At 41.5% G+C, this 27547-nt stretch overlaps 1 protein-coding gene across 2 annotated transcripts; it reads right to left on the reverse strand.

Annotated features, from left to right (window-relative positions):
* Nucleotides 1–27547, reverse strand: LOC125464957 (platelet-activating factor acetylhydrolase 2, cytoplasmic-like). 2 transcript variants are annotated; one of them, XM_048557925.2, is made up of 12 exons: nt 27441–27502; nt 26677–26729; nt 25275–25396; nt 19847–19997; nt 17945–18038; nt 13646–13714; nt 12876–13077; nt 10214–10327; nt 8325–8416; nt 5412–5582; nt 4707–4855; nt 1–2816 (listed from the first exon to the last, which is right to left on the reverse strand). In XM_048557925.2, exons 3-12 carry the CDS (start codon nt 25362–25364, stop codon nt 2743–2745), a joined length of 1206 nt encoding a protein of 401 aa, XP_048413882.1. In that variant the 5' UTR covers nt 25365–25396; nt 26677–26729; nt 27441–27502; the 3' UTR covers nt 1–2742. The 2 variants fall into 2 exon arrangements, with proteins under 2 accessions (XP_048413882.1, XP_048413883.1); XM_048557926.2 differs by lacking the exon at nt 26677–26729 and having other exon boundaries at nt 27441–27547.

Raw genomic sequence — 27547 nt, forward strand, 5'->3', positions numbered from 1 at the left:
GCTTCACACTTTATTATCTTGGAGAAATAGATGTCTGGTTTTCTTGTTTTGCTTGTCAGGTACCGATATGATGAATGCATAGCTGAGCTCCAAGGCTCAAGACAGATTAGCTCAACAAGAGTCAGTTTTCACAGTCTGGAATGTTTGATTTATTGATAACTTTGAGGTTATAAGAAGTTAATATTTCTTTGCTTTTTATTTTAATACCTGGACAAAATCAATAGGTGTGAAGTAAAAGCTTCAGTTATTGATGTTATTAAACTGGAGTGGGTGCAGAAAAGATTTACAAGGCCGTAGCCAGGACTAGAGGGTTTTAGTTATTGGGAAGAAGCTGAACAAACTGTGGCTTTTTTCCCCCCTAGACCATCAGAGGTTGAAGGGTAACCTTATAGAGGCTTATAAAATCACAACAGTTATGGATAGAGTGATTATCCAAGGTCTTTCTTCTGAGTTGGGGTGTCCAAAACTAGAAGGACCTGAGGGGTAACATTTTCACACAGAAGGTGGTGCATGTATGGAATGAGTTCCCACAGGAAGTGGTGGAGGCTGGTGCAATTACAAACAGCTGGATGGTTATATGTATAGTAAGGGCTTGGAGGAATATTGACAAACTGCTGGAAAATGGGACAAGATCACATTGGGATGTCTGTTCAGCGCGGACGTATTGGACTGAAGATTCTGTTTCTGTGCTGTATGCATCTGTGACTATGACTGTAGAATGGGTCTGCCATATTAACACCTTTATCTTTCAACAAATAATTTTGAATTTACATTTTTCTTTTCTCAGTGATAAGCAATTCAAAATTTAGTGTGGTTATTATATGGCTCATTTGTTCTGCACACTGGCTGAGTAGACAGGGAGGTGATAGGAGTAAGGCTTTCTAAATATACCTTTCATAAAGGTTTCTGAATTCAGAATCCATCAACAATATGTTATTAAGAAGCTGGCTTGACTCCACAAAATTTGAGCAAAGGAGATGCTTATCCCCTGCACTAGAACTAGCTAGGTTAGGGTGCAAATTTACTACCAGAGCCCTTATCCCACACCCCTGAAAATAGCCAGCACTGGGAGTGGGAATCCAGAATTATTCTGCGTCCCATAAGTCAGAGTAGGTTGAACTAACAGCATCTACAACAATTATCCCAACTTGAACTAAGCCCCATTCATTTATTACTGTGCTCACTAACCTACATTCACTCTCTCAACCATGTCAATTTCAAAATTCTCAACCTTGTTTTAAATCTCTACCTGGCCTCTTCACTCTCCACCTCCAACATTCCCAAGCCTAACAGCCCTTTAAGATCTCTGTGCTCCTTAACCGGGCCTCTTGCACATGCTCAATTTTCTTCATTCCAGGATTGACGACTCTTGTCAACACCCCTGCTCTGGAGTTCCAAAATTCCTTCCATGAACCTGTCTGCCTCTCTTCCTTGCTGTTCCCCTTTGAGACACTCCTTAAAATGTACCTCTTTGATAAAGTTTCATCCATTTCCCAACAGAATGATGTAATCACTAATTTACAAGATTAATCATTAAGATCTCACATAATTCACTTTAGGGAGTTTGACCTACAATGCTTACTTGATTTGTATGTAAATGTGCACATGGGACTATGGGAAGAGCAGCATATTGGGATGGAAGATGACCTTCTTCAATATCATTAAATAACACAGGCATTGCCCTTTGTGGAATCTTGTTGTGTGCAAATTAGATACATAAAGCAGCAGCAACAACATTTTCAAAAAATACTTAATTAGCTTCAAAACACTTCAGGATGACATGAAGTTGTTCAATATAAATGAATGTAAACTTGTTTTTTCATGTGACTTAACCACTCAGTATTGGTGATTTTTCATGCTTTCTGAAGTTGTTAAGCTGCATAATTACTGAAGACGACAACCTACAGTGCGACAGACTCCTCAACTTCTGCACCTCCTATGCAGATCAAAGTGTAGACTAGCTTCTCACAATTGGACTTTCTTAGAAGAATGAAATCAGAATTACAGAAATCCTAGCATGAAAATTACAATTAGTTAATTCTTAGAAACACTTATGATTCTAATATATGAACGCTGTTGAATAACGCTGTGCCAGTTACTGCTGGACAGAGCAGTGAAATCCCAGCAGTACTTGAAAAATACACAAAAATAACTTCAAAGCAAAACTATGCAGGGTTAGACTTCCCTACATTTCTCAATGATGTAGATATTGCCATTGTCCACAACAACCCTTTGCAATCTTCAAATATTTCCATTTCCTTGGATTCAAATAATTCTTGACAACTACATTTCAGCATTGTAACTACAGCCCAATGAAAACACATGGCAACTATGTTCCTCACAGCTCTTGAAAGTGCTGATTGCTGCAAAGGCTCAGATCAAATGAATGCCAATTTACATTCAGTGACTGCCGCACCATAGCCAGCCCAAACGCTATCCCCCATCATTCAGGAAATAAAAATGATTCTCTCTAACTTATCTGTTTAAAGGGAGTTTGTCATATGCTGAATATTGAGATTGTTCAACAGGGAGCCAAATGTATTCATTTAGAATCAGGGCAAATGAGGTGTGCATTAGTGACAGCAATACCACACCATGTGTCATTCAGGATCACAGACATGACATCAGAGTATTTAACCGATGGAGAGTCGGTCAACGGTGTACAATTTCATCAGCATTCACATCAATAACCAGTTGGATTCAATGTCAAACACCAAGATGGTTTAAGCCTGAAGATAGGATTCAGTTCACAGGAGCCACATGGTCTCCAACCCCTTCCAAAAGGGCATCCCACTGGTCAAAGTTCTTTTGTAGATCTAGAGGACATGGGAAGAAAACAAAAAATATGTATAGCTTTTGTGGGAGATTTTTAAAACAGTTTTGCCACAACATAGCATTTTATGTCTTAATCCCATCTAGTGCTGACCCTGATATTGAATGCCAAAAATTTGGACCATATTACCTGCATTGCATTACTGTCTGGTGGTTATCAATGGACAGGAACCTAAAGCAGATCATTTAGGCTCTCTGTTTTGGCTGCATTTTTAGGCTGAATGTGGTGATTGTTTGGCAATTTTCTCTTGTCAATCATGTCTGGAAACTCCACTACTGCAAATGACTGGAACTGATTTATTGTACATAATTTGTATGATGTCATGATCTTTGACAATATGCATTTACAGTCATAGAATTGTACAACATGAAAACAGACCCTTTGGTTCAATTCATCCATGCCAGTTATCCTAAACTAATCTAACCCCATTAGACAGCATTTGGGTCATATCCCTATTCGTATGTCCGTCCAGATGCCTTTTAAATGTTGTAATTGTACCCATCTCTACCCCTTCCTCTGGTAGCTTGTTTTACACACACACACACACACACTCCAAGTGAAAAAATTTCCCCTTTTAAATTTCTTAAATTTTTCCCCCCTCATCTTAAACCTATGCCCTCTAGTTTTGGAATCCCCTACCCTGGGAAAATTACCTTGGCCATTCATCCTATCCATGCCCTTCATGATTTTATAAATGTGCATAAGGCCACCTCTCTGCCTCTGATGGTCCAGGGAAAAAAGTCCCAGCCTATTTAGCCTCTCCCTCTCGCTCAAACCCTCCAATCCCCGCAACACCCTTGTATATCTTTTCTGAACCCTTTCAAATTTAACTCCATCTTTCCTATAGCAAGGAAGCCAGAATTGAACACAGTATTGTAAAAGTGGCCTAACTCATGTCTTGTGGAGCTGCTGGGGAAATAACCTTGTTATTACCATGAGATACTGTCTTCACAAGTCTTGCTTGCTTTAGCTTGTACATGTGTTCCTTAAGTGCACAATTATCGGATTAAACAGGCTTTGCAACGGTGCTAGTTGTAGGCCACAAGTTCTAACCCAGCACCAACTCTTTGGCTCAAGCAGTGTCCATTCCCTACCACCACTCCTCCACCCACACCCCTCAGCACTTCCAATAGGCTGAGCGTAGCTGATTGCACACCCAGAGCTTGGAGCTGCACCCATGCATTGCAGTGAGCAGAGTAATTGGATTTACATGGCATTGCTCAATTGCACAGTGCATTATGAGGGTTAACTACTTCTTCGCATGTGAACAGTATTGCAATGCCAGCCTTTGTTGCCCATCCAAGTTGTTCTTTAGAAATAATGGTGGTGAGCCATCTTAAAACCTCTGGTGAACGTATTCCCACACTTCTGTTAGGTCAGGAGTTTCAAGGTTTTGATCCAATGACAATAAAAGAATGTTTAATTTATGTACAAGTCAAGATGAGGGGGACTTGGAATGTACTTGGGAGAGCAATGTGTCTCCATTGTACATGATGCCTTTGTTCTGCTGGATGGCAGACAGTGTGGGCTTGCAAGGTGCTGTTCAAACAGGAGGTTTTGGTTGTGCAAACAAACAAAGCTGTTCTTTTTCATTGGGCAGAAATTAAAAAAGAAATTTGGCAGAAGGGGAGAGGAGAAGAACGTGATGGTTTGGAATGCACTTTCTGAAAAGGTAGTCGAAGCAGATTTAATCGTAGGTTTCAGTAGGAAATATGTTAAGTACTTAAACAGAAGAAAATTATGGAGCTCCAAGGAAAGAGCGGAAAGAGTGGGCTACGTTGGAAGGTCTTTCAAAGAGCCGCTACAGTACTATGGGCTGGATGGTCTCCATGTGTGGTGTAAGATTCTAATGGTATTTTTAGGATCATCTTACCCAAATGTCTCTGCAGGAAAGCCAGAGAGGCCCTATTGGTGATGTTCAGACCCTCTATAGGATTTATGGTTCCCTTTGTTTCGAATGCCAAGCTCAGCAACTGGCCAGTCAGTAGTGTGAAGTCCGTCTGACTCTGATGCACTGACCCTCTGAAACAAGCCAGCAAAGGAGAAACTTACAATAACAGAAGCATATTTTAGAGCAGAAAAAAAGACTGAGGTGCCCATAATCCCCTGCCTTTTCAGCAAAAGGCATCTCACCCCCGCACCTCCCTCCATACAAGCATGTGCTTCACCACTAATTAACACTGGCTGTATCAGTGGCTTTGTCTGGCACTGAACATCTTGCCATTCAATTGTTTGCAGCTGATGAGATCCTGCTGTGCATAAATAACTGCTATGTCACCTACACCGTCAGTTGCTAGATAAGCAGGGCCGCAATTCGTTTTCCACAGATACAACGTAGTATGAGTTTGTCATTTGCTCTTTATTCCACAACTCAGTCATATCGGAGTTAGAAGCTCAAACCACCCTGGAGAGAATGCAATTATAGAATTCCTTTCTTAACTATGAGATATGCAAAGTGCATTATAGCCAATGAAGTATTAATGCAATACTTTCAAAGTTCTTTCTAATTTCTTTCCAAATCCTTGACATTCAATTCTATAGAATGCAATCTAACTAGAGCACACCTCTTTTTACTTACACTATGGTGATAATTTTAATTTCATTGTTATTAGAGCACAGCCTCTTCATTTTATCAATGCTGTCACTGGTTTGGAATTTCTGCGAGTTCACAAAGAACACAGGAGGCAATGCTTTGGAATAAATATCGTCAGTCAGTGGGAACATCCAGCTATCCAAGGCCACTGCGCACCTGCAGGTTGAGAGAACACTTACAGGTAACGAGCAAGGCAAACATAAGAGAACAACATAGGAGCAAATTACTGCAGATGCTGGAATCTGTACTGGAAACAACAAATGCTGGAAATCACAGCAAGTCAGACAGCACCCACGGAGAGACAGCAAGCTTATGTTTCAAGTCTAGACGACTCTTCATCAGGGCAGAAGGGGTTGCATTTATGCTATAATTGGGGGCGGGGGGGGCGTGTAGTTGTGGCAGTAGTAGGGTGTAGAGTGCTGATGGAGAAAAGCTGTTGACAGTTCAGATTAAGAGATCAGAATGTGAGAATGGCAGAACAATGGTATGTTGTTAAGTTGTGTAGAAGTATTTGATGTTTGTAAACTTATAGTGGGGAAAAATGCATGGTCCCTTTAAAAGATGACATGATTTTTCTAGGCTTGGAGGTTTTTAAAACAGTCTGCAGGCAACATCAGGTGCACAGGGAGTTCTCAAAATTGAGACATTGTATCAAAAGGCTGTGTCACGGGTAAATAGGTAGTACTCTTGTTTTGTTATGAAGGCAACCAGTTTGAATATCAGCCAATTAATTTAAAATAGGCACTTGGAAACTAAAAACTAATTAAATTTAAATCTGATGGCTTTGACAACCTAGAACCATTCCTACTGTAAGAAATTAACAAGTCATCAAGGAATTAAAAGGCGGCAGCATTTGAAACTCAGGTGGTGAGTAAACGGTCATCTGCCAAGACAACATCCCTCAGGTATAAAATAATCAAATCACTGGCTCCAACAGAATTCTTTAAGCTCTCAGGGTAACCACCATCTAACTAAAGGTACAGCAGAAGTCTTAGCTAATATTTCTGACATACGAATTTGACAGAGAAATGTGTTCCTGACTGAAGATCAGCAGAGTTTCAGGGATTTCTTTCACTCAACCACTCCTTTATGAAAGATGGCAGGGAGAGGCAGGTTATGCCACTTTTCACATTTCTTCATAACAGATTACAAGGTGAGGCAAGCTTTTTTTGGGTGTTTTGGTTTTAGTTATCGGGTGTGGGGATGGCCGGGGTGGGGGGGGGGGGGTGGGGGGGGGGGGGGTTGACCCCCGACTTCATAGCAGTTTCTAACTGCCAGATTTGAAAGAGAAGACAGTCCCTCCAGGTTAAAGGGAGGGGAGAGAGAACATGGTGGCACAGAATGTAACAAGTAAAGCTAAAAGAAAGGAATGAAAATGGGAGTTGGTTCACAATTTGAAGGTGTTAAACTCAATATTAAGTCCAGAAGGTTGTTGAGTGCCTAGTCTGAAGAGGAGATGTTGTTCGTTCAGTTTGTGCTGTGATTCACTGGAACACTGCAGCATGCCAAGGGCAGACATGAGGGCATGTGAGCAGGACACTGTGTTAAAATGACCAGTCACCAGGAAGGTCAATGTCATGCTTGTGCGCAGGTTAGAGGTGTTCTGCAAAGCAATCACCCAGAAAGCCTTTGGTTTCTCCAAGGTAGAGTGGGCTACATTGGGTGCAGCGAATGTGATACACAAGGTTCACCTGGAAAGATGGTTTAGGCCCTTGGACGGTTAGCAGGGAGAAGGGAAGGGGCAAGTGTTGCACCTTCTGCAGCTAAATGGGAAGGGGACTCTGCTGTTGGTGATCATGGAATTGACTAGGGTGTCCCGGAGAGGACAATCCCTGCAAAATGCAGACAGGGAGAGTGAGGGGAAGATGTGTACAGTGGTCACGTTCTGCTGGAGTTGTCTGAAGTGAGGAAGAATGATCTCTCTAACGTATGAGATTTGGGCATCATACACGTCACAAATAAGCAAGTGCAACTAATGGATCCCAAAACGCTTGCTCTGCGCAGATTTTTCAATCCTGCCTTTTGTGGCACTTAAACAAATTATCATTCTGCAAAGACACTAAAAGAGCAGTGTATTCACTTCTCCCACACCCAATTAAAGGTGATTACAAATGTTGTCAGATGAGACGCACCTCTGCATTTTAGACTTGAGTGGCAAATGTCTCCAAAGCTCTCCTTACTAACCTCCCCAAATTCAACCCCACTTATGGGATGTTACCAGTGACAAAAAAGGAACAGGCCGTGGTCACCCAAGTCAGAACATGTACATTACTTGGAGAGAAATTTGGAGCTGGTGTTCTGCCCCTGCCCTTGAAGATTGATGCGGTTACAGGTTTGGGAGATACTAACGAAAGAAGCCTTGACAACAGGTTACCAGGGATCTTATAAACGGTGCACATTGTAGCTGCTGGGCTCTGGGTATGGGAAGAAGTGGACATTTACCTGGGTGGATGGGGTGCCAATTTAGCAACTGCTCAATCTTGGAAGATATCGAGCTTCCCCAGGAATTACTGCATCCTACCCACACAAAACAAGCAAAGAAAATTGAACTCATTCCTATCTGGTACTTTGTAGGTTGTGGAGTCTCTGGGGAGTCAGGGAATAAGTTACAATTCAGTCTTATGTCTAATACGGCAGACAGCCCACTAACAGACATTTCACTTTAACCATCTTTACCTTTTCATGCAAAGATTCTACATTTTATGAGACTAATAGCACGGTGGAAATCACAGTCTCTCTGGGTGTGATAACAGTTTCACATTTGAATCATTCCACAGCATGAAGCCAATATGCCTCACCACAATGCTACATTAGCAGGGTGAAAAATATTTCTGAAGATAGCACTTTTTGATTATGCTTCCCCTGATACAGTGATTGAAACAAAAGCATTAGACACACCTGAACCGTGAATCCCTACTGACTGCCAGAATTGATGTGCAGCCTCCAAATGAGTGACCCATCACTGCAACCCTCTTCAGGTCAATGCAGTCCTGTGGAAACAAAGAGCATCATCTCAGATTTCAGTCCTCCCAAGTCACCTCCCACCCACAGGTGGGCAATGCACTCCTGCACGCACAAATCCAACGTGTCCTGATGCAATCCCCAAAAGCCACTGATGTAGCTGGTCTCAGCAGGAGGCTTGGTTCCCTCAGCCATGGACTGTCAGTATCTATTGTGGACATTAATCCTGTGGTTGTTTGCAGTGAAAGCCATTGGCCAATCGTGTGCCTTCTATTTCCATTGATCCAAGTCCATTTGAAATGCATTCCCTCTGTCTAATGTCGATGTGCCCATTCTAACTGGAAAAATATCAGTGCAGTAGCAATGTAGATTATCATTGTAGAATTATGCAACGATGCAGCATTGTACAAAAGCAATCAACCAATCATGTAGATGGTAGGCAGTTTGTTGACTTATTCTATTGATTCCAATTCCCTATTCTCACACCACAATCTTACTCACTTCAAATAATTGGATAAAATACTAATTATGATTTACAACTTAATCTATTTTCACATCCCCATGTTCATCCATACATTCCTGATTACAACGTACACTCAACTAAGAACAAGTGCTCATTTAATGCTGGCCAATTTAATAGTGCTTTGCTTTATGGTTAATGGGGCATCCATTCATGCTTAGTGTTACGGGATTCGTTTTAAAGTCATTTCACACCAACTTGACATCGCGCTGCATGAACGGATTGGCAGCATTTTGGAGCAGCCTCTGCTATTCTCGATCCTCTATCCAATGGCCTCTCTAGCTCACTGTCACACCCCTTTTACTGCTGACTCTCAAATCGTGCAGCCTCTGCTTCTCGCTGTCTCTAACTGGACCCCTTGTTTCCTGATTCACTTTCCTGAACTGTGCACCCATTTAAAGGATCATATCCTGGTCTGATCTAAAACTAGAGCTCCAACATTGTCAAAATCCAGTGCTCCTCTGGTCTCTTGCTGTTTATCTCCAGAACCATGGAGGATGAGTGACAAGCAGGGATGTTTTGAAAGAAAAATACCAGACTAAAATAGCCCCAAGTTGGGGACTTCTATGCAATCAGGACTTGCGCTTCCACACTTGACTTTGGATTGGATCTGGCAGTCAAGGAATGCAAGTTCAGGAAAGGGAAGCAGCAATTGGGAGAGTCAGGGAGCAGTAACTAAGTCTGGCTCAAGCAAAGATTGGCAAGAGGTTGTGTCAGAGAGATGAAAGGAAGGTTTGCAGCAAGCAGAAGGCTCAGATGTATGGCAAGTGGGAGGTTTGGAAAGATAGATCTGTAGCAAGAGTGCGCTGCTGTCAATAGAAAGTTAACATATCTCTTCTATATTTGTATATTTCGTTTTATTTGATTTTTCAAGTTCTCTTATTTGCCAGCTGAGGAATTTAGTAATGCAAAGCACTTAATGTTACAGGGCATGATGTTTAAATGTTTTGAAGCTTTATTTCTGATGAGGTCAGTCCTATAGAAGCTAATTGCAGTTTATAATGGAAAATGCTTTTTGCTCAGTCAGATTTTCAGGAGCCTAATTACAACTTTAAGTCATCACTTATGATACTGAGTTGGTTGTAAAATGTTTTGGAACATCATGAGATCACAAAAGGTGCTTCTGAATACTTTATTTTTCTTCATGTTCTCCACCACCAATTTCTGCTTTATTCTCGAAATACAACCCTTCCCTACACATGAACAAACGCATGTTTCTGCTATTTGGGGGAATTGTGATAGCATCAGGCTCTGGGTTTATTGGAAAGAGAAAGGGGGGGTGGTGTCTGCCTGAAAATACACCCACCTTCATAACAGAGACATCCAAGTGACCAGGAAGGCCGTTTTTGATGAGCTTCCCGTTGTTGATATCTGTAAGTACATCCAAAGCCCGGCTACACTCCTCCACTCGCTGGCACATCTGGGAGAAAGGGGGAGAGAGGGAGAGAAAAAGGGCAGCAAAACAAATATTGCTCCAATCATTCTGATACTACACTTTACCACTCTATTAAAAATGAGAAAAGGAACTGCATAGAGACAGATTTAAGGATTGATGCCAACAGATCACTGGAAATAAATGTGTTGAAATAATTAGAAATCAAAGAGATTAATAGAATTTTAGTTTCACCTTGGGGGGGTGGTGATGTTGAATACAAAGACAAATAGGGTATGCCTCACATACACATTCTTGTTAAAACTTCAACTAGAAGATTGAGCTCAATTTAGGAATCAACTCAGGATGGATACATTGCTTTAGAAGGAAGCTATTTTCTTTGGAAAATATTAAAGTGCCTGAGTGTGAAGACTGGGAAAAGATTGCATTGTTCCTTTGAAGAATAAATCAATGCAGTTTTGTTGGCCACTTTCCATCCTTCAGAATCCCATATCAGATACTTCTGAATGCTACTGCAGTACAGAAAGCTGCCACCAGATGCCAGGAGCACTGCATTTCCTGCAGACTCCCCTCCATTGAACTGCTTGACCTCAGGCAACCTTGGAGGATTAAACTTTAAACTTTAGATGTTTGTGCCTCACTGCAGGGAGATGTTAACTTTCCACCTTTCCTAGGAGTATTGTACTTGTAATTCATTGTATTTATATCACAGTGCAACAGGATTCGCCAGAATGTTATCAGAGCCTAAACAGATTAAGTGATGACAGTTTCCACAATTTGCTTTATATTTCTTCAGGTCCAGATATCTGAGAGGTGTAATCACATTAAGATGTTTAAAAATTTTAAAGAATTCAATGATGTTAAATGTGGATAAAATATTTCCTCTGGTGGGAAATCAAATCGAAAGGGCATAACTTTAAAATAGAGAAGTTGTCTTCACAAAATGTGCTGTGGAAATTCTCAAACTTTACCTTAAAAACACTGTAGATTTTGGGAGTTAATTTTCAAGACTGAGATCAGTGGATGTTTTAACATGTGCGAGCCCAAGGGACATAGAGCAAAGGCAAATCATGGTACAGGTTCGCAGGGCTGGAAGGCCTGTTCTTCCCATGATCCAATAAATTCGTAATTTCTTCAGTCAGTGCAACTATCGACGATATTTCTTTTCCCTTCAAAAACCTGGTCGTTTTCTTTTTCAACCCATTCATATGGACAGCCACAAAAGCTTTGCATGGTGCATTCCACTTTTCTAGTAACCCCTGCAAAATCATTTCACCTGACTAAATACATCCTATTCCCAACTTCCCAAGCTTTTGCACAATTGGTTTTATAAACACTGAAAAAACTTTTAAAGGACAGAAGTAGAGAAAGAAGAAGCCAAGAACAAGCCAGCAGATATCCTGCAAAATAGCTCTCAGTAAGATGAAGTGCATAGATAGGAGGAGTTGGCCATTCTTGCCCCTTGAGCATATTCCACCATCTGGAAGTACCTGATTGTTTACTTCAACTTCACATTCCTGCACTCTCACTAGATCATTCCATTCCTTTCACATTCCAAGTTCCACAGATTTCACCCTTGAAGGTCTTCACCACCTCTGGTGATGAGCGTATCAAAGATTCAAATAAAAACTGAGTGAAGAAATCTAACTTCCTCTCAGTCCAATGGTGGAACGATTAAAATCAGAGAGTCTCAGAAGAACAGAATTACTCCAGAAGCCGAGAGTAGGGTCTCAGTGTCATCATGGGGCCGGGAGGGCTGGAGGGTTGTGTAAATAGGTAGACGCTTTTTAAAAATTGAAGTATTGCTTAACCAGGAGCCACTGTGGGTCAGTGGGCACAGGGCTGATTGGTGAATGAGATATTAGCAAACCTGTGCCACAAGGTCATGAATTCACGTTTCATTCAAGACTACAGCACAAAGTCCAGCTGATTACCTCACAGTTGGAGTCACTTTCTTTTGATGTGACATTGTACAGGGATCTTGCTTCCTTTCTCAAGGGGATGCAAAATAACCTACAGCACTGTTTCAAAGGAGTGCAACTGAGGTCTCCCTGTATCCTGTACCATCATCATTTTGGTACTTGTGGGGTTCTGCTGTATGAAAACTGAGGGCTACGTTCCTCCATTACAATACAACATTTCAGGAAAATACTTTATTGGCTATAATGCATTTTCAGATATTCTGAGGTTGTGAAAAGGGCTGTTTAAATGTGCATCTTTTTCTTTGTAACCTCTGCTAGTTAGTCACATGAAATAGCATCTTGGAAGCAGCATTTAAAAAATACAAATAGTTCTCCTGCTAACTATGGGCACATGGTTCTTTGAACTCCAGAAGTCAAATTTATAACCAAGTAAATCACTGCCCAAGTTCAAATAGATGTCAATTAGAAGCTGCAGACAGTGATTCCCAGCACTAAAATTAACCACTAAAATCAGTCATTACAAGTTGCATTCCTGCAGAGAAACATAACCAGGGAGTCAAGAAGCAAATTTACTGAGATATTTAGTGCCCCTTCCCAGTGTGAAGACTGAAATTGGAATATTCACAGGAGCAATCCTGGACTTTAAGCAAAACCTGTTTATTCCGAAAAGCAAAATCTTCATTGGCCGTGTCTAGTTTCCTAAAGGGAAGCCATTCTTTATCCATTTCAGGCGGGGAGGCTAGTGGAATCCCAGAACCTTCGAGAGGCTGCTGCACAGCAGTTGTTGCCCCAGTCGATGGCTCCAAATCCTCAACAGGAGACTTCAGAAAGAAGGTTGTGCAGGCTGATTCATCTCTGATCCAAAACAAATGATAACAAAAATCAATGGGCCTCAGAGATAATTGTAATGAATTCATTACAGCAAAGCTCAACAGATCTAACAGCATCTGTGGAGAGAAATCAAAGTTAACGTTTCAGGTCCAGTGACCCTTCCTCATAACAGTTGAGTTCTTCCAGCAATTTCTGTTTTTCTTTACAATTTCCAGTATCTGGAGTTCTTCTGGTTTGTAAAATAAGCTGTGCATCTAGTTTAGCAAGACATGAAGTTTACGTTAGCAAAATCCAAGCACAAGTAATGCAATGGTTTGGCCTGAATCCATTTACACAACCTACTCACTCACTCCAGTCTTCTATGTTCAGAACTTTCAGGTGCAGAACAATTTTGGCACAGAATAGACAAAAAGTAAAGCTCCACCTATCTCCATTGGCTGAGGGTTTGACACAGCATATAATGCAGAAGGCATTACCTAATGCACGATCCCACTTTGGAACAGACATTCAATAGCCGAACTAAAAGGGTAGTGAGCTCCTTTAATGTACTTGAATGCTACAAAAATTTCAGGGCCTTCTCGCAATCACTAACCTGTGCTCGACAGCAGCGACAATAAATCCTTGAGATGCCAACTCGATGCAGACAGCAGAGTACACGGTCCTGTCGCATGAAAAACAATTCAAAAGTGAGCTGTTTTAGCACCATGGTCCTCTCACAGCTCAACTGGCTACCCACTCCTTGTCAGTGGGGGCTTGGGAACAGTCATATAAAAGGAAGAGGGCAGCACACAATTCTTATGAGGACTGAGCAGGTGGTGTAGGGTCTTGGATTCAAAGAGTGGATAGCTAAGGCCTACAAGCAAGAAACACACTACCACATGGGGAAAGGAGGCTATGAGATACTGGTATACCATTACAGAGGGGAAAACGTGAGAGAGGATAAGAAAAAATATATATAAATGAGAGAGTGGCAAAAGGAGTGAGAGAGATGAGAAGGAAACAAAGATGGATAGAGAGATAACCAATCAACTGTTGGATCCCTCATTTAGGGAAGTACTTTAGAATGAACTTTATGCATGTCTAACCACTTTAAATGGGCATCCACAATGACTAGGAACATTGAGCCTGTGAAAGGACTAGCATTATCAACATGCAACCAAGTACAGGATTCTCCAGGGCAGTCCCACAAATGTGGGGGTGCTACTGGTGGCAACTTTTGTCCTTTTTGGCACTCTGGGCACTGTCCCACCAAAGCAGCTATATTGGCATCCAACCCTCGCCACCAGATGTAGCTTCTTGCTAGCATCTTCATCTTGGAACCCCCTGGATGACCCTGGTAGTGGTCAACCATTATCTGGTGGCAACTTTTACTTGGGACAATCACTCTTGCTCCTCGTAGTAATATGCTGTTCTCCAGGGTGATCCAGTCTTGCTCGGTCCAGAAAGGTTTCAATCCAAGTTAATGGTGGCCCTTCTGTTTCCCACATTACCACCAGCTGTTTTGGCTTAACTAGGGCCAGGTCCTTTTATGCTCTTCAGGAACTGAAGGAAGTTGAAAACCAAATCGAACTCTTCCAGGAAGGCACCATTCGAGTATCTGCCAGTGGGAATCAAGGCATCCGCATTAGCCACCTGGCTTCCTGGATGGTGCTCTAATTCGTAGAGAGTCAGAGAGTCAGGGTCCAACACTGAATTCTAGTGGAAGCTTTATGGGCAACACACCATGCCTTCCTTCAGCAGGGGTTTGTGATCTGTTACTGTGACAAATTCCTGTCTGTAAAGATACTGGTGGAACTTCCTAACACCAAGGATGACAGCCAAACCTTCTCTTTCTCTATCAGGGCATATTTGTGTTTAGCATGAGCCAAAGTCCAGGAAGCATACGTTAGTAGGTGTTCCTCTCCATTGGCTCATCCTGATACTGTACGGGCAGGCATCGCAACTCAGCATTACCTCTCACTTCAATTGTAGTGAGCCAACACCTCAGATGACAATAGCTGCTTTTGCACTTCCCTAAAGTCTACTTCTTGTCTACACGACCATTTCAAAGGCTGACCCTTTCTCAATAACAGGTGTAACAGTGCCAAGGTGGAGACCAGGTTACATATGAATTTTCCGTAATAATCACTAGCCCGAGGAAAGACCTAACCTCCAGTACAAGGGCTCCTTTGGTGCCCTCACTTTCTCTTCTATTAGAAGTAATCCAGTTTTATGGACTCTGTAATCCAAGTAGGTCACTTGAGTGCCTGGAACACACACCTCCCCTCTAACGCGTACACCTGCCTGGGAGAAATGTTTAAGCGCTAATGTCCAAGTTCTCCAAGTGCTCTGTATTGGTGTTCCCCGTTATTAGAACACCATCTAGGTAAATGGCAACCTGGGGTAGCCCTTGTAAAAAGGTTCTCTATGGTACGCTGGAAAAAAAGAGTGCAGGCTGATGATACCCCAAATGGCAGTCTTGTATATTGGTATAAACCCTTATGGGTACTAACTAGCATACTTTTGGAACTCCTCATCAGTCACAACTGTAGGTAGGCATGGTTCATGTCCAGCTTCATAAAGGATAACCCCCTGCCAACTTTGCGTACAAGCCCTTTAAGTAAAGGATTGGTTACATTTACAGTTGTGAGAAATGGTTTACCATTTGCTTATATTCCCTACGAAAATGAACTGTGCTGTCAGGGTTCACAATCAGTATGCAGCTGCTGCACAATCTGCAAACGGCGTTGGTTTGATGATTCCTTTGCTCTCCAGCTGCCTGATTTCCATCTCTACTTTTGCTCGCAAGGCAAATAGCACTGGGCAGGGCTTGCAAAATCTCGGAATTGCTTCCTGGTCAACATGTAAAGTGGCTTTGGCCCTTTTGATAGTCCCACGCCTGTCCTTAAATACTCCTGGGTATTTCATTAGGACTTCACTGAGGCAGCATATTCTAATTGAAAAAAGTTAAGCCACTCAGGTGAATCTTCCTCAACCAGTTCCACCCCAATAGGCTTGGGCCCAAGCCTTGTACTACCATCAGTGGTAATTGCACCAACTGCTTCTCATAGCAGACTAGAACCGAAGTCATTCCCTTACTCTGCAATGGTTCCCCAGTGTATGTTTCCAGTCTGGCTGAGACCTTGTGCAAACTTAAGGTTTGAAGTCTCGAGTGAATCTTGTTAAAGACTGATTCTGCAACCACAGATACAGCTGCACCAGTACGGATCTCCATGGGAACTGGGGTACCATTTAACCAAATGGTAATTTTAATTGGTTCCAATTTGGATGTCACTAAACAGTTTAATTGTTCCAACCCACATGTAGGGTGACTTTTCAGGGTGTGCACTCTCCTGGGTACCAGCCTACAAGTTTTCTTGCTCAAGTCAGGCCTTATAGGACTCTTTTGCTATCTCAAGTTTGCAGACCAGCAACAACTACAATGGCTTGCTAGCCCAGATCCTGAAGAACTTTTTACCCATTTGGCTGAGGCTTGGCTTCGTTGTGGGGTCCCTTTGCTCAGGGTATGCCTTCCACGAGGCTCTGTGATGACCTACATTCAAATGGAGTTTTCCAAGCACAGTCCAAGAAGTAAGGGAGTCCACTTTCAGTGGGATGTCTTGTAGATCGCATGCACCACTTACAGCATTTTCTAATGATATTGCCAGTTGCAATGCCTGTTTGAATTCCAGTTGGGCTTCAGCTAGTAGGCACTTCCACAGGGCTACATCATTAATCCCACATACCAAACTGTGTCTCAGCATCTTATTCAGGGTTAACCCTGAATCACATACCCCTGCCAGTTGTCTCAACCTTGTCAAAAATCCTGATACGGATTCCCCTGTTCTCTAACTGCCAAATAAAACCAATATCGTTTCAGGATTAGAGGTGGTTTGGGGTTTTAATACTCCTTAACCAGCTTTATCAACTCTTAGAAGGTTTTAGTGTCCATTCTTTCCAGGCAGTGGCCCAGTCTTCAACAGCAGGATTAAGTGAGTCAAGCTTCCCAAATAAAGGCACGATGCTGGAAATTCTGACCCTAATTCCAAGATGACTGGAGCGACCGAAGGTTCTTCAGGCCCATCCTGTTTTCTCTCGTCTCCACTGAAATAACTGCACAGCGCCTGGTATTCAGTCACCAAGTCACCCTTTATTTACTTGTGCACTGTGGCCAGCCAGCTCGGAGTCAGTCCCTGAACTGAGGAGGGTCTCATCTCTTGGTTATATTAGTCAGTTAGGGCTTTCCTGATTGGTCCAGGTTAACAAACCCAATGACTTTATAGTCAACGAGGTCAACCTGGTTCCAATCAGTACAACTGGTTAAACCGAAAGGTCTGTTTTTGTGCTCTACGACTCTATTAGTCTTGGAATATTGGCTGTACAAATAGACTGGTGGAAATAAACAAGTTGTGGCAAAATTGACAGAATCTAAATTTCAGAGAGACTGGATTCGTTAGGACCAGATTCACTGGAGTTTAGAAGATTGAGGGAAGTGGAGGTGAGATCTCATAGACACCTATAAAATTCTAACAGGATAAACACAAGAAGGATGTTCCCAATGATGAAGGAGTCCAGAACTGGGGTCACAATTTAAGGAGATGGAGTTGCCATTTAGAAATGAGGTAAGGAGAACCTACTTCACCCAGAGAGTGGTGAACCTTTGAAATTCAAACCACCAAATACAGTTGAGGCCAAAACATTTAATGTTTTCAAGAGGAGTTAGATATAGTTCTTTGCCCTAAAAGGATCAAAAAGGGTATGGGATGAAATCAACAACAGGGTATGAGCTGGATTATCAGCGATAATCACAGTGTATGGCGGAGAAGGCTTGAACAGCTGAATAGCCTACCGGGACTCTGATTTTCCAGGTTTCAGAAATGAAAACCAGTTGTCATAAGGTTTGGCACTTTACCTGAAAGCCCCAAGGCCGTGAGAAAATATAATCAGTGGGTACTTCTCTGCAGCTTTGAAAGGAGCATCCCATCCAACTGGAACTTCATAATAACCTACAGAATGATAAAAAAAAGTGGTGCATAAAAAGATAATGCTGGTTGGCAAAAGTAAAATTTATTTCTTTACATTTGTTTCTCTTCTGGATTTCTAAAACATCTTGCTACTGGTATGATAACTACTTTGGTCTAGACTGTGATTTTAAGATGAAGTTACAAAGACTGGTGATATTTTAAACCAATTGGCAATAATTTATACCATTATAATGAAATCACAAAACCACGGCAGATCACAATAAACAAGCAGTTCTGGGAAATGGACAAGATCAATTTTCCCTTTACACAAGGCACAATCTCTTCACACTTCTTGTATGACCTACCAATTGTTCAAATTTCCCAGGTGCCTTGTGTCTCTTTTGCTCCACATCTTGCTGTCCAGTGAGAGAGCTGTTTTCCCTCAGCATCTGTACTCCTTAAGTATAACTTGAATCAATCCTATGAGATTAACTAACTCAGCTCAGCTGATCTACTACTGAAACCATCACCCAAGCCGAATTACCTATTACTTTGACTATTACAATTCTCTCTCACTTTGCCCATTCCGCATAAGTTTGCGATTTGTCACAACTCTGCTGCCTAAACCTTGATTTACGCCAGATTCCATTCAGCCATCAGTTACAAATGTACATTGGTTCCTGCCCTGGGAACACCTCAACTTTAAAAAAAGCTCATCCCCTGTTTAAATCTCCTGTGGTTTCACACTGTGTCTCTCTGAAACCTCGTTTGATCCGACAACTCCTCCACACTGCATTACTGCTGGGTTTTTATACATCCAGTTTTCAATTCTTCACTATTCACGACCATGTCTCCACCTGAATAGCCCTAAGCTCAGGAATACCATTCCTGAACCTCTCAGCCTTTCTCCCTCCTCCTTTATAAGAATATCCTTAAAACCCATAGCATTCACTGAGATTTTGATTATCCATTAAAATCAGTGTGAAACTTGATTTGATGATACATCACTGAAATAACTTGGTATGTTCCTCTCTACAAAAGGGCATTGTACAAAAGCTCATGGCCCAGGAGGCCAAGAACCAAAACTCCAATCTATTTGAGAGCCAATGAAGTACTTTTGTCATGAAGTCAGTGCTGTTTGCATAGGAAATCTGACAGCCAATTTGCTTACAGCAATGAATTAATGACCAGAAAACCTGTTTTATTGACATTTGTTGAGGGATAAATATTGACCAGTATACTAAAGAGAACACTCCTGATCTGCTTTGGACTGTGACAGTGGATCTTTCACATGCACCTGAGAACTGAAGGAGCCTGAGGTTAAGGTCTCATCCAGAAGATGAGCTGTACTGTTAGAGTTGCTATCTTAGTACTAGCACTACATCCGTCAGCTTGCATTTTGTTCTTAACTTTTAACCATGGGACTCAAACCTTCTGATAAAAGGCCAAGAATGTTAAGGTGAGAACAACTGTCCACATGCTAAATATTGCTGGCTCAGCACATCAGGGGTACTTTTGATTCCGCACCAACTTCAGGATTTGGCCATTAGACCCAATCGAGGCCAATGATGATCAGTACGTGAGACTCCACTAGGACCAAATGACCAAGATTACTGCAAGTGTTCCGTACAAAATACAGTTGTTTTGATTCTGATGGCCGCATTGCTGGCTCTCTCACCAGATTGCTCAAAGAACACTTTGCATACATCCACTGACACCTGTTTTCAATACACACCCACCCCTGATATGCTCTTGCCCTCTGTGGACATGTCCTCCAATTTGGAAACTTCTGCTCAATTATTTTGGATGCACAGATTAGCACCTCAGCCATTATGTTGGGTTATTCTCACCGAATGCCATGTTGAGCAGGGGGGCACACCACCTCTTATCTCTATTCAGATAATCTGCGAGGCCTCTGCAGTACTCGTAGTGGGGAATCCATAGTGGGTGCTTCACTTCGCCACTGGCCTCACAGGGATAGTACAAACGAAAGAAACTGCCCTGAAACAAATTGAAATTTGTTTTTAAGGATACAAAACGAGCAAGCAACAAAAAGAAATCCTTGCATTTCCAGACCTAAGAATTTCCCATAATACTTTGCAATCAAGATAAGTACTTTGATCTGCAATACAGGAATTATGGTGATCGATGTGTACACAGAAAACACCCACAAACAGCCAAATGATAAAAACTGGATGATCTGTTTCACATAACATTGGTTGAAAGATAAATATCATCCAGGAGTCTGGGGAGAACAAGTTTTTGTTACCAAAATTGTGTCACTGAACTTCAAAACTGTTTTAGTTGGGAACAGACACAGTGCCTCAGTTTAATATTAGTCCAAATCAGGCCTGGAAATAGCTAAAGAATAACTTCCAGCTCTGAGTTTTACATCAGTTCTCGAGTTTGTTTGCTTTCTTTGAAAAATGTACTTTGCACATTTTATGACAAATCTAAATACCCATCATATTCTAAGTTCACACTTGAATCCAGGCCTTTGAGTCTAGTCTATCACTGCATCACCAGAATCTATCTAGTTCCTGAGTTTTAGACACAATTAGGGTGCTTCTCCAGTTAACGTTCCACATTAGGTATTTTTACTATTTCAAGAGCATTATATCTGTGTGCAATTGATTTCTTCCAACTGTGACAAAACAGGCATTTCTTCACCATGCAGCACAAGTTCCAGCAGAATCTAATACAGGTCAAAGCCAACCACCTTCTTCAAGGTTTTTTTCCCTCATAAGTGTTCTGAGGAAACCTTCAGTCATGAGGTAATTATTTTCTTAGCAAGTTATATCAAGGACATGAAATGGGTGTCAAGGGTTGAAAGCTAACAGTTTGGGAGAAACAGTTCCTTTTGCAAGATTGGTCTTGTGCAAAGAAGTGTGAAGAATTGCAAAACTTAACAACAGACAAATTCAATGTCAACATCGATTTTAGGTGCTAAATATTGGCATAAAGTACACAATGAATTAGGGTAAATACAGAAAAAATCTCCGTCCAAATGGTATTAAACATTTGCAGGCTAGGCGCAGATAAGTTTTTGAGGAGGTTGCTGTATTTTGTTTTAACGGCACTTATGATACATCTTATTTCCTTAACCAAGGAATCTTCCTATAACTGGATTACAGAACGCTCAACCATGTGCAACCTTGTCTGTGCTCAATATTTCCCTCCTCCATCAGCATTCCACAGGGTCCTTTAACTTTGTGACACCCTGGTGCACTTCTCAATCATTCTTATCTCATATTTCCTCACCATCCAAAACCACAAAAACACATTCCAAGCGAAACAGCAATTTACATGTACTTCTAACGATTTCACATCCTGTGTTGTTTGCTCACAATGAGGTCTTCTTTACATTGAGGCAAAAAAAAACAGATTGGGTGGCTACTTTGTGGAATACACCTGTCCAGTCCACAAGATTAACTCTGAGCTTCCAGTTGTTTGCTATTTTAATATTCTCTTCTGATCCTACTGCACTGTTACAACGAAGCTCAATGCAACCTTGAGGAACAGCATCTCCTCTGCTGAGTAGAAACTTTTTTACCTTCTGGACTTAACGTGTCTGTGTGTTGTATGTAAATTACAGTCAATGCAGGGTTCAATAATTTCAGACAATAGGCTCTCTCACTCACTCTGATTCTGATTTCTTTTGCAAGATGTGAATTTGAATCTTGTTTTTCATGTTAATCTGCTTTTGGACAGAGCTGTTTACAACTGTACCATTCACAATCACTCTGCATAAATTCTTTATTTTGTTATCATAACTATAATGACTCTGTCTGCCTTTTCTATATGACATTCTTGATATTTACTTTCTCACACTTACTAATTTGTTCCAGACCTTTCCTTTTCTCCTAACTCCTGCACTCCATTTCAATGGCACATATCTCATTGCATTTCTTCCTTCAACTCTGACCAGTCATTGAACTCAAAACATTAAATCCATTTCTCTCCATAGACACTGCCAAAACTGCTGAATTTCCAGCATTCTCTGTCTTTACAATAGAGTAAAGCTTCTTGTCAGTCAAGTACCCACAGAACAAAGTACAACACAAGTTAGACACAAAGCAAAGCTGCCTTTACACTGTTTGAAACAATGTTTAACAAAAATAGCCTAGATCAAAGCAAACCCCCCTGCATTGCCCTGTCAAACACTCCCAGGTAAGAGACAGATACTGGAAGGAGCACAGTTGAGTCCAAGTCAAGAAACGTGTGGTACGAGTGGGGACAGAAGGTCTAGATATGGTCTATCAAGGCAGCAAATTTTTGCTGAGTCAGTGCTACCTACAGGTATTGCATGACAGCGTAGTCTGAATCTGCTGACAGTCCGAAAAACCACTCCATCTTATAAGTGCACGTCACATGGACATTTGTAACAAATGATGTTTCACTTCCCTCATTAAGCTTCTGCTCCGGCTGACTTTGAACTGCTTCCCAGCGTGACTCACTTGGTCACTCTTCATGTGAGAACCTAAGCGGTCACCAATAGATTACTTCACTCTTAAGCTTTCTATTCACTCCTCTTCACATCCTTTCTACTGGGGGTTGACTGGATAGTGACAGAATCCTTGGCTCTGGGAATTCCTAACTCAGAGAACTGAGATCGATTTATGTTCCTCTAGAATCACAGAATTTCACAGCAGAGAGAAAGAGCTCAGTTCAGTGAGTGTTCCTTTGCTCAAGAACTGCTAACTTTGTCTGACCCTTGACCATAATCCTTTCCTTTACAATTGCTGTTTGTATTCATCAGGGGGGGAGAAAAAACTGTGATTTTTGATTTGATATGGTAACGACAGAATAAACCTAGTCATCTTCATACCTTTATTTATATAAAACCAAATAGTGTTATCAATACTTCATCCCATTTTTGACCATCTTGCATGTTTGCTGACCCATACCTTTTCTCAACTTTTCAGGTTCTCTCAGGTCATGTGTGTTTCTTTCTCAGTAAATGTACTAGGCCCATTTTCTCTTTAGAATGCAGCCGAAATAAAATAGAAAGAAATAGAAGCCAGGGATTGTCCAGCTCACACTTTGGTATAACAACGGGCAACACGTTCAGCAGCGAAACTCTGCAACTTAATTGACATATGACACATAGACTTGTCGAGTAGCACAAAATAAGCAGCTCAAGTGAACTAAAATGACCAATGTAACAAGCTGACAAACCTCAAGAGGAACCAGTTCACAATCCCACAACTCAATTTTACACCTTGCTACACAGAACAACTCTTGCACAGTTTAGTTTTGTAATTTCAGAAAAATATAATCACACAATCAGTCATCGCTAATCACCAAGGTATGCAGGTGACTCACATCAAACACATTTCTAATGCCTCAAAAACTTACTACATACAAGGGAACATTTTGGTACTTTAGGAACAATATCACATTTTCAAGGATGGGCAGCAAAAAAATAGCCTTTTAAATTATGCCTACTGCAGGTTCCTTCATGTGGTGCTTTATGTAAATCCATTTTCTAAGTTACGTTATCATCCCACATTGAGCAAGTTTTTGATCACTTGCTAAAGGAGTAGGTTATTATGAGCATCTTAAAAGGGAGAGAGAACTAGATGTTTGGAGAGCTTTGTGGAAGAAGCAAGAATCTATAGTGCAAGCAGTTGAAGCTCATGAGATAAAGGATGTAAACAGGACAAGAATTGGAAGAACAGCAAAAGCAAAGTCATGGACCTGATCCCCAGAATACAGTGGGGTTACGGGGATAGGATGGGTCTAGTGGAATGCTCTTTGGAGACTCGATGGGCTGAACGGCCTCTTTCTGCACAACAGCAATTCTCTGAATACTGACTTTAAATCATAAAACAGCCAAAGACAAACTTTGGTGCGTGCATTTCACAGCCAGAGTCAACAGATGACAAACAGCGATAAAGAAGTGATGCAAGCCACCAAAATCTAAAAAGTACAGAACACGCAAATAAACAGTTGTTGATGTAAATGTTAAGAACTTGCTTATTATTTGAAACAGAGTCTGCAAAAAGAAAGGTAATCAGGTGCAATCAACCCACCTTACTTTCCATTATCGTATCAGACTATATAGCAATGAAATCCACGAACAAACAACACTCCACAGTTTTATAGCTGAGGAGAGAGTTAAGTCAGTCAGTCATGACCTCACTGCGAGTTGAAAAATGTTTGAAGAACTAAATACGTTCAGTGGAGCTAATTGCATCTATTTATTCCTATGTTATTTCTGCGAGGGCTGAGGTTAAATAGAGCATCGAGTTTATTCTGTTGAAGGCCTGATTTCACAATATGTTAAGTGGTCTACCTGTGGACCGCACACAATCCTTACCTTTCCAGGTACATCCACAGTTTTGACAAATGACTTCATTGAAAAGGTTGTTTGGGTTTCAGTTTTCATGTTTATAAAGCAGGAAGCAGTATTTGGTTAGTGGTTACACCACCCAGGGAAGGCAACTTCAGTTTTTAAAAAATAAATCTCTTTGAAAAGATACAAACAAGTGAGTGAACTAGATGTGATATTTGGAACAGTACATGGCATTCATATGATGCTTAGTTAGTTAGTCAGCAATGGTAAGGTTGAAATTGGAAAGAGATGGAATACCAATCCAGTACCCACCTCTCACATACCTGCTGGAAAATACGTCAGGACTGAGCGGAGCCCTTCTGAGGCATCTCACTTTCAAACAGCAATCTGTCAGTAGAGACCAGACGGATGCAGGGCCTACTATTTTCTTGTGGATTTGCACTTGAAGAACAAAATATCCTGACATCCTATAGCCCCATCAGGAACTCATCTCATGTGCATCAGAACCATTCCACTTCAGATGTCTGCAGTATGTCAGAATTCTGTTGCACAAGTCACAGTGTAGAACTCCCACTAGGCATCTGCCCTCCTAATACAGGAACAGTAAGTGATTTCACACTATGTAACAAATCCAACATCTGTAGAGTCACCACAGACTAGGAACTAATTGGATCAGCCATAAATGGCATAGATATTGGAGCAGGTAAGAGTGTGGATATTCTAAAGCAGGTGACTCGCCAAAACCATTCTACCACGTGTTAAGCACAACGTCAAGAGTGTGATGGACAATCTCTGCTTGTCTAGATGGGTATAGCTGTGACAACATTCAAGATGCTTGATATCACCCAGGACAAAGCAGCCCGCTCGATTTGCACATCATCTAGTGGACTCATGCATCCACTACCTCCACCACAGACCAGATATACTGCAGTAACTCTGTTTATTAACCTTGATTCCCTACTGAAACATTTCCACCTTACCTGTCTGCTGTTATCAATCATGACGTCTGTGCAGCCAACGTTGTGGGGTCCTTTTGCAGAAGGCAGTCCCAGGGATTGCGCCCCACCCATATTCTTTCAAATTGTAGTGTCAAATCCACTTCCTATAATGCACAAGACAACAAAAATAATGTTTACTGTTTTGTCTTGTTGCCCAAGTATTGTAAATAACAATGACAGAGCGACTGAATCATTCCAGACTCCGAAGCTGAACTTTATCCCATTGTGTGAATCCTGCAACATGTAGTTACATCCTTGTCTACCCACAAAAGATTTTGCAAGTCTGTGGGAACCCAAATGAATTGAAGGATCAGCAGTTTCAATCAACTCTAATGCACTTCTGAAATGCAGTAATAGATATTTCTGCATTCTTTTTCAGCCTCCAAACTTGGTTCATTACTTCCTTCCTAGATAAATCCTCGCTTTTTTTCATTAATTTAAAATCAAGATAATTGCTCCTCAAACATTTCCTCTAATTGCTCCACAAGCACTTTTTTAAAAAAATTCCTTCACAGGATGACAGCATTGCCAGCCAGGCCAGCATTTATTGCCTATCCCTAACTGGCCAGAGGTCCTTCAGAATCAACCACATTGCTGTGGGCCTGGAGTCACATGTAGGCCAGACCAGTAAGGTTGGCAGTTTCCTTCCCTAAAAGACAAAAACAAATCAGATGGGCTTTTCTGACATTTGACAATGGTTTCCTGGACATCATGAAATTCCTAATTTCTCATTTTTTGTGGAATTTAAATTCCACAATATGCTGTGGCAGCATTCGAACCTGGATCCCCAGGACATTACCTAGGTCTCTGGATTAATAAACCAGTGATAATATTACTATATTATTGCCCCCCCCCTTCTCATCTATTGGCAGTACCGTTTCTAACATGAAGAGTCTACAAAGCAAAGGCTGTTAGAAAATTTGACTGTGGAATGGAGGAAATCAAACCTGAGCCGAGTTTCCCCTCAAACATCCATACTCTCACACCCCATTCGAAACAGATTATTGGACAGGAGTAAAAGTAAGAACTGTAACTTTTCCTCTCCCTAACCCACTGATTCTGAAGCAAAACGTAGCAGTTCCAGTGAGAATCATACAACATTAAGCTGGCCTCAAACCTGGAGTTTGTCAACTGGGGTTCAAAAACTCACTGGATAAAGCAAATATCTGAGCAAGCAAGTTAGAATTGGAACATTATAGAAAGCACAGCCTCAGATCCATTACCCATCAGGTGCCCAGAAATCTCCAGAGCACACCATGATGTTTCCAAGTTCCTCTGTTTCTCTATAATACAATAAACAGTGTTTATATAAACATCAGCTGGGTTGCTGACCAACCACTAAATTGGCACTGATAAGATTTTCAGCAAGTGTGTTTTCACTCACGTTCAATACTCTAACCACAACGCCCACGAAACAGCAGCATCCTGGGACCCGTCCTGACAATTAAAACAATATGTTTCTATCATATGGAAAAGTATACGAGCACTTAAAAACAAAATTCATAATATAGGACTCAGTGGGCACCAGCCAGCTCCTCACTTTTTCACAATAGCTGAAGGGTACCATTCCGTCCAACACAGAGACACCATCAAAATAAATAACAGCTGTGCCTCAGAATCGAAAGCTATAAAGAAGAAATCTAGTACTTGGAACTTAACTGAGCGGAGGATAAAGCGACAAGGCTGGCCAGTTTCTATGTTATACCTCTCTATATCTCTGTTCGGACTGCACTGAAGGAAAAGCATATTAGTACAGAACACAGTTGGTGCATTTGTTTGGATACATAGATCTATTGCGCAATTCGTGCCTAACTGAGCCACACACATAAGATGCGTTTAAACCGTATATTCTTGCTGCAAGCCTTTCGTCCATTTTTCCAAGTCTGAACACTGACCATTCCCTGATAACAAGGTGTCAAGCTGGATGAACACAGCAGGCCAAGCAGCATCAGAGGAGCAGGACGTTTCGAGTCTTTAAAAAAAACACCATTGTTACTCGGGTGTAACTCATTTGAATCACATTCAGCTAAAATTTCCCCCAAAAAGGGGAAACTAAAAGTTTCGGCTGGCTCCTTAAACTTTCAGCCAACATTTTCCTCGATTAACGAAAGCTATTACAAGGAATACTCCGTTGCTAGGGCTAATTACCTTCCACTTCTTTCGTTCCTGCAGCCTGCTCGCGGAACAGTCACTGGAAACTTCCCTGGCCCGAGCTAGGGCTACCTGGAGCACGCCGGGAACTGCAGTTTCGCCAA

The sequence above is a fragment of the Stegostoma tigrinum genome, chromosome 24 (genome assembly GCF_030684315.1).
Source record: "Stegostoma tigrinum isolate sSteTig4 chromosome 24, sSteTig4.hap1, whole genome shotgun sequence".
Classification (NCBI taxonomy): Eukaryota; Metazoa; Chordata; class Chondrichthyes; order Orectolobiformes; family Stegostomatidae; genus Stegostoma; species Stegostoma tigrinum.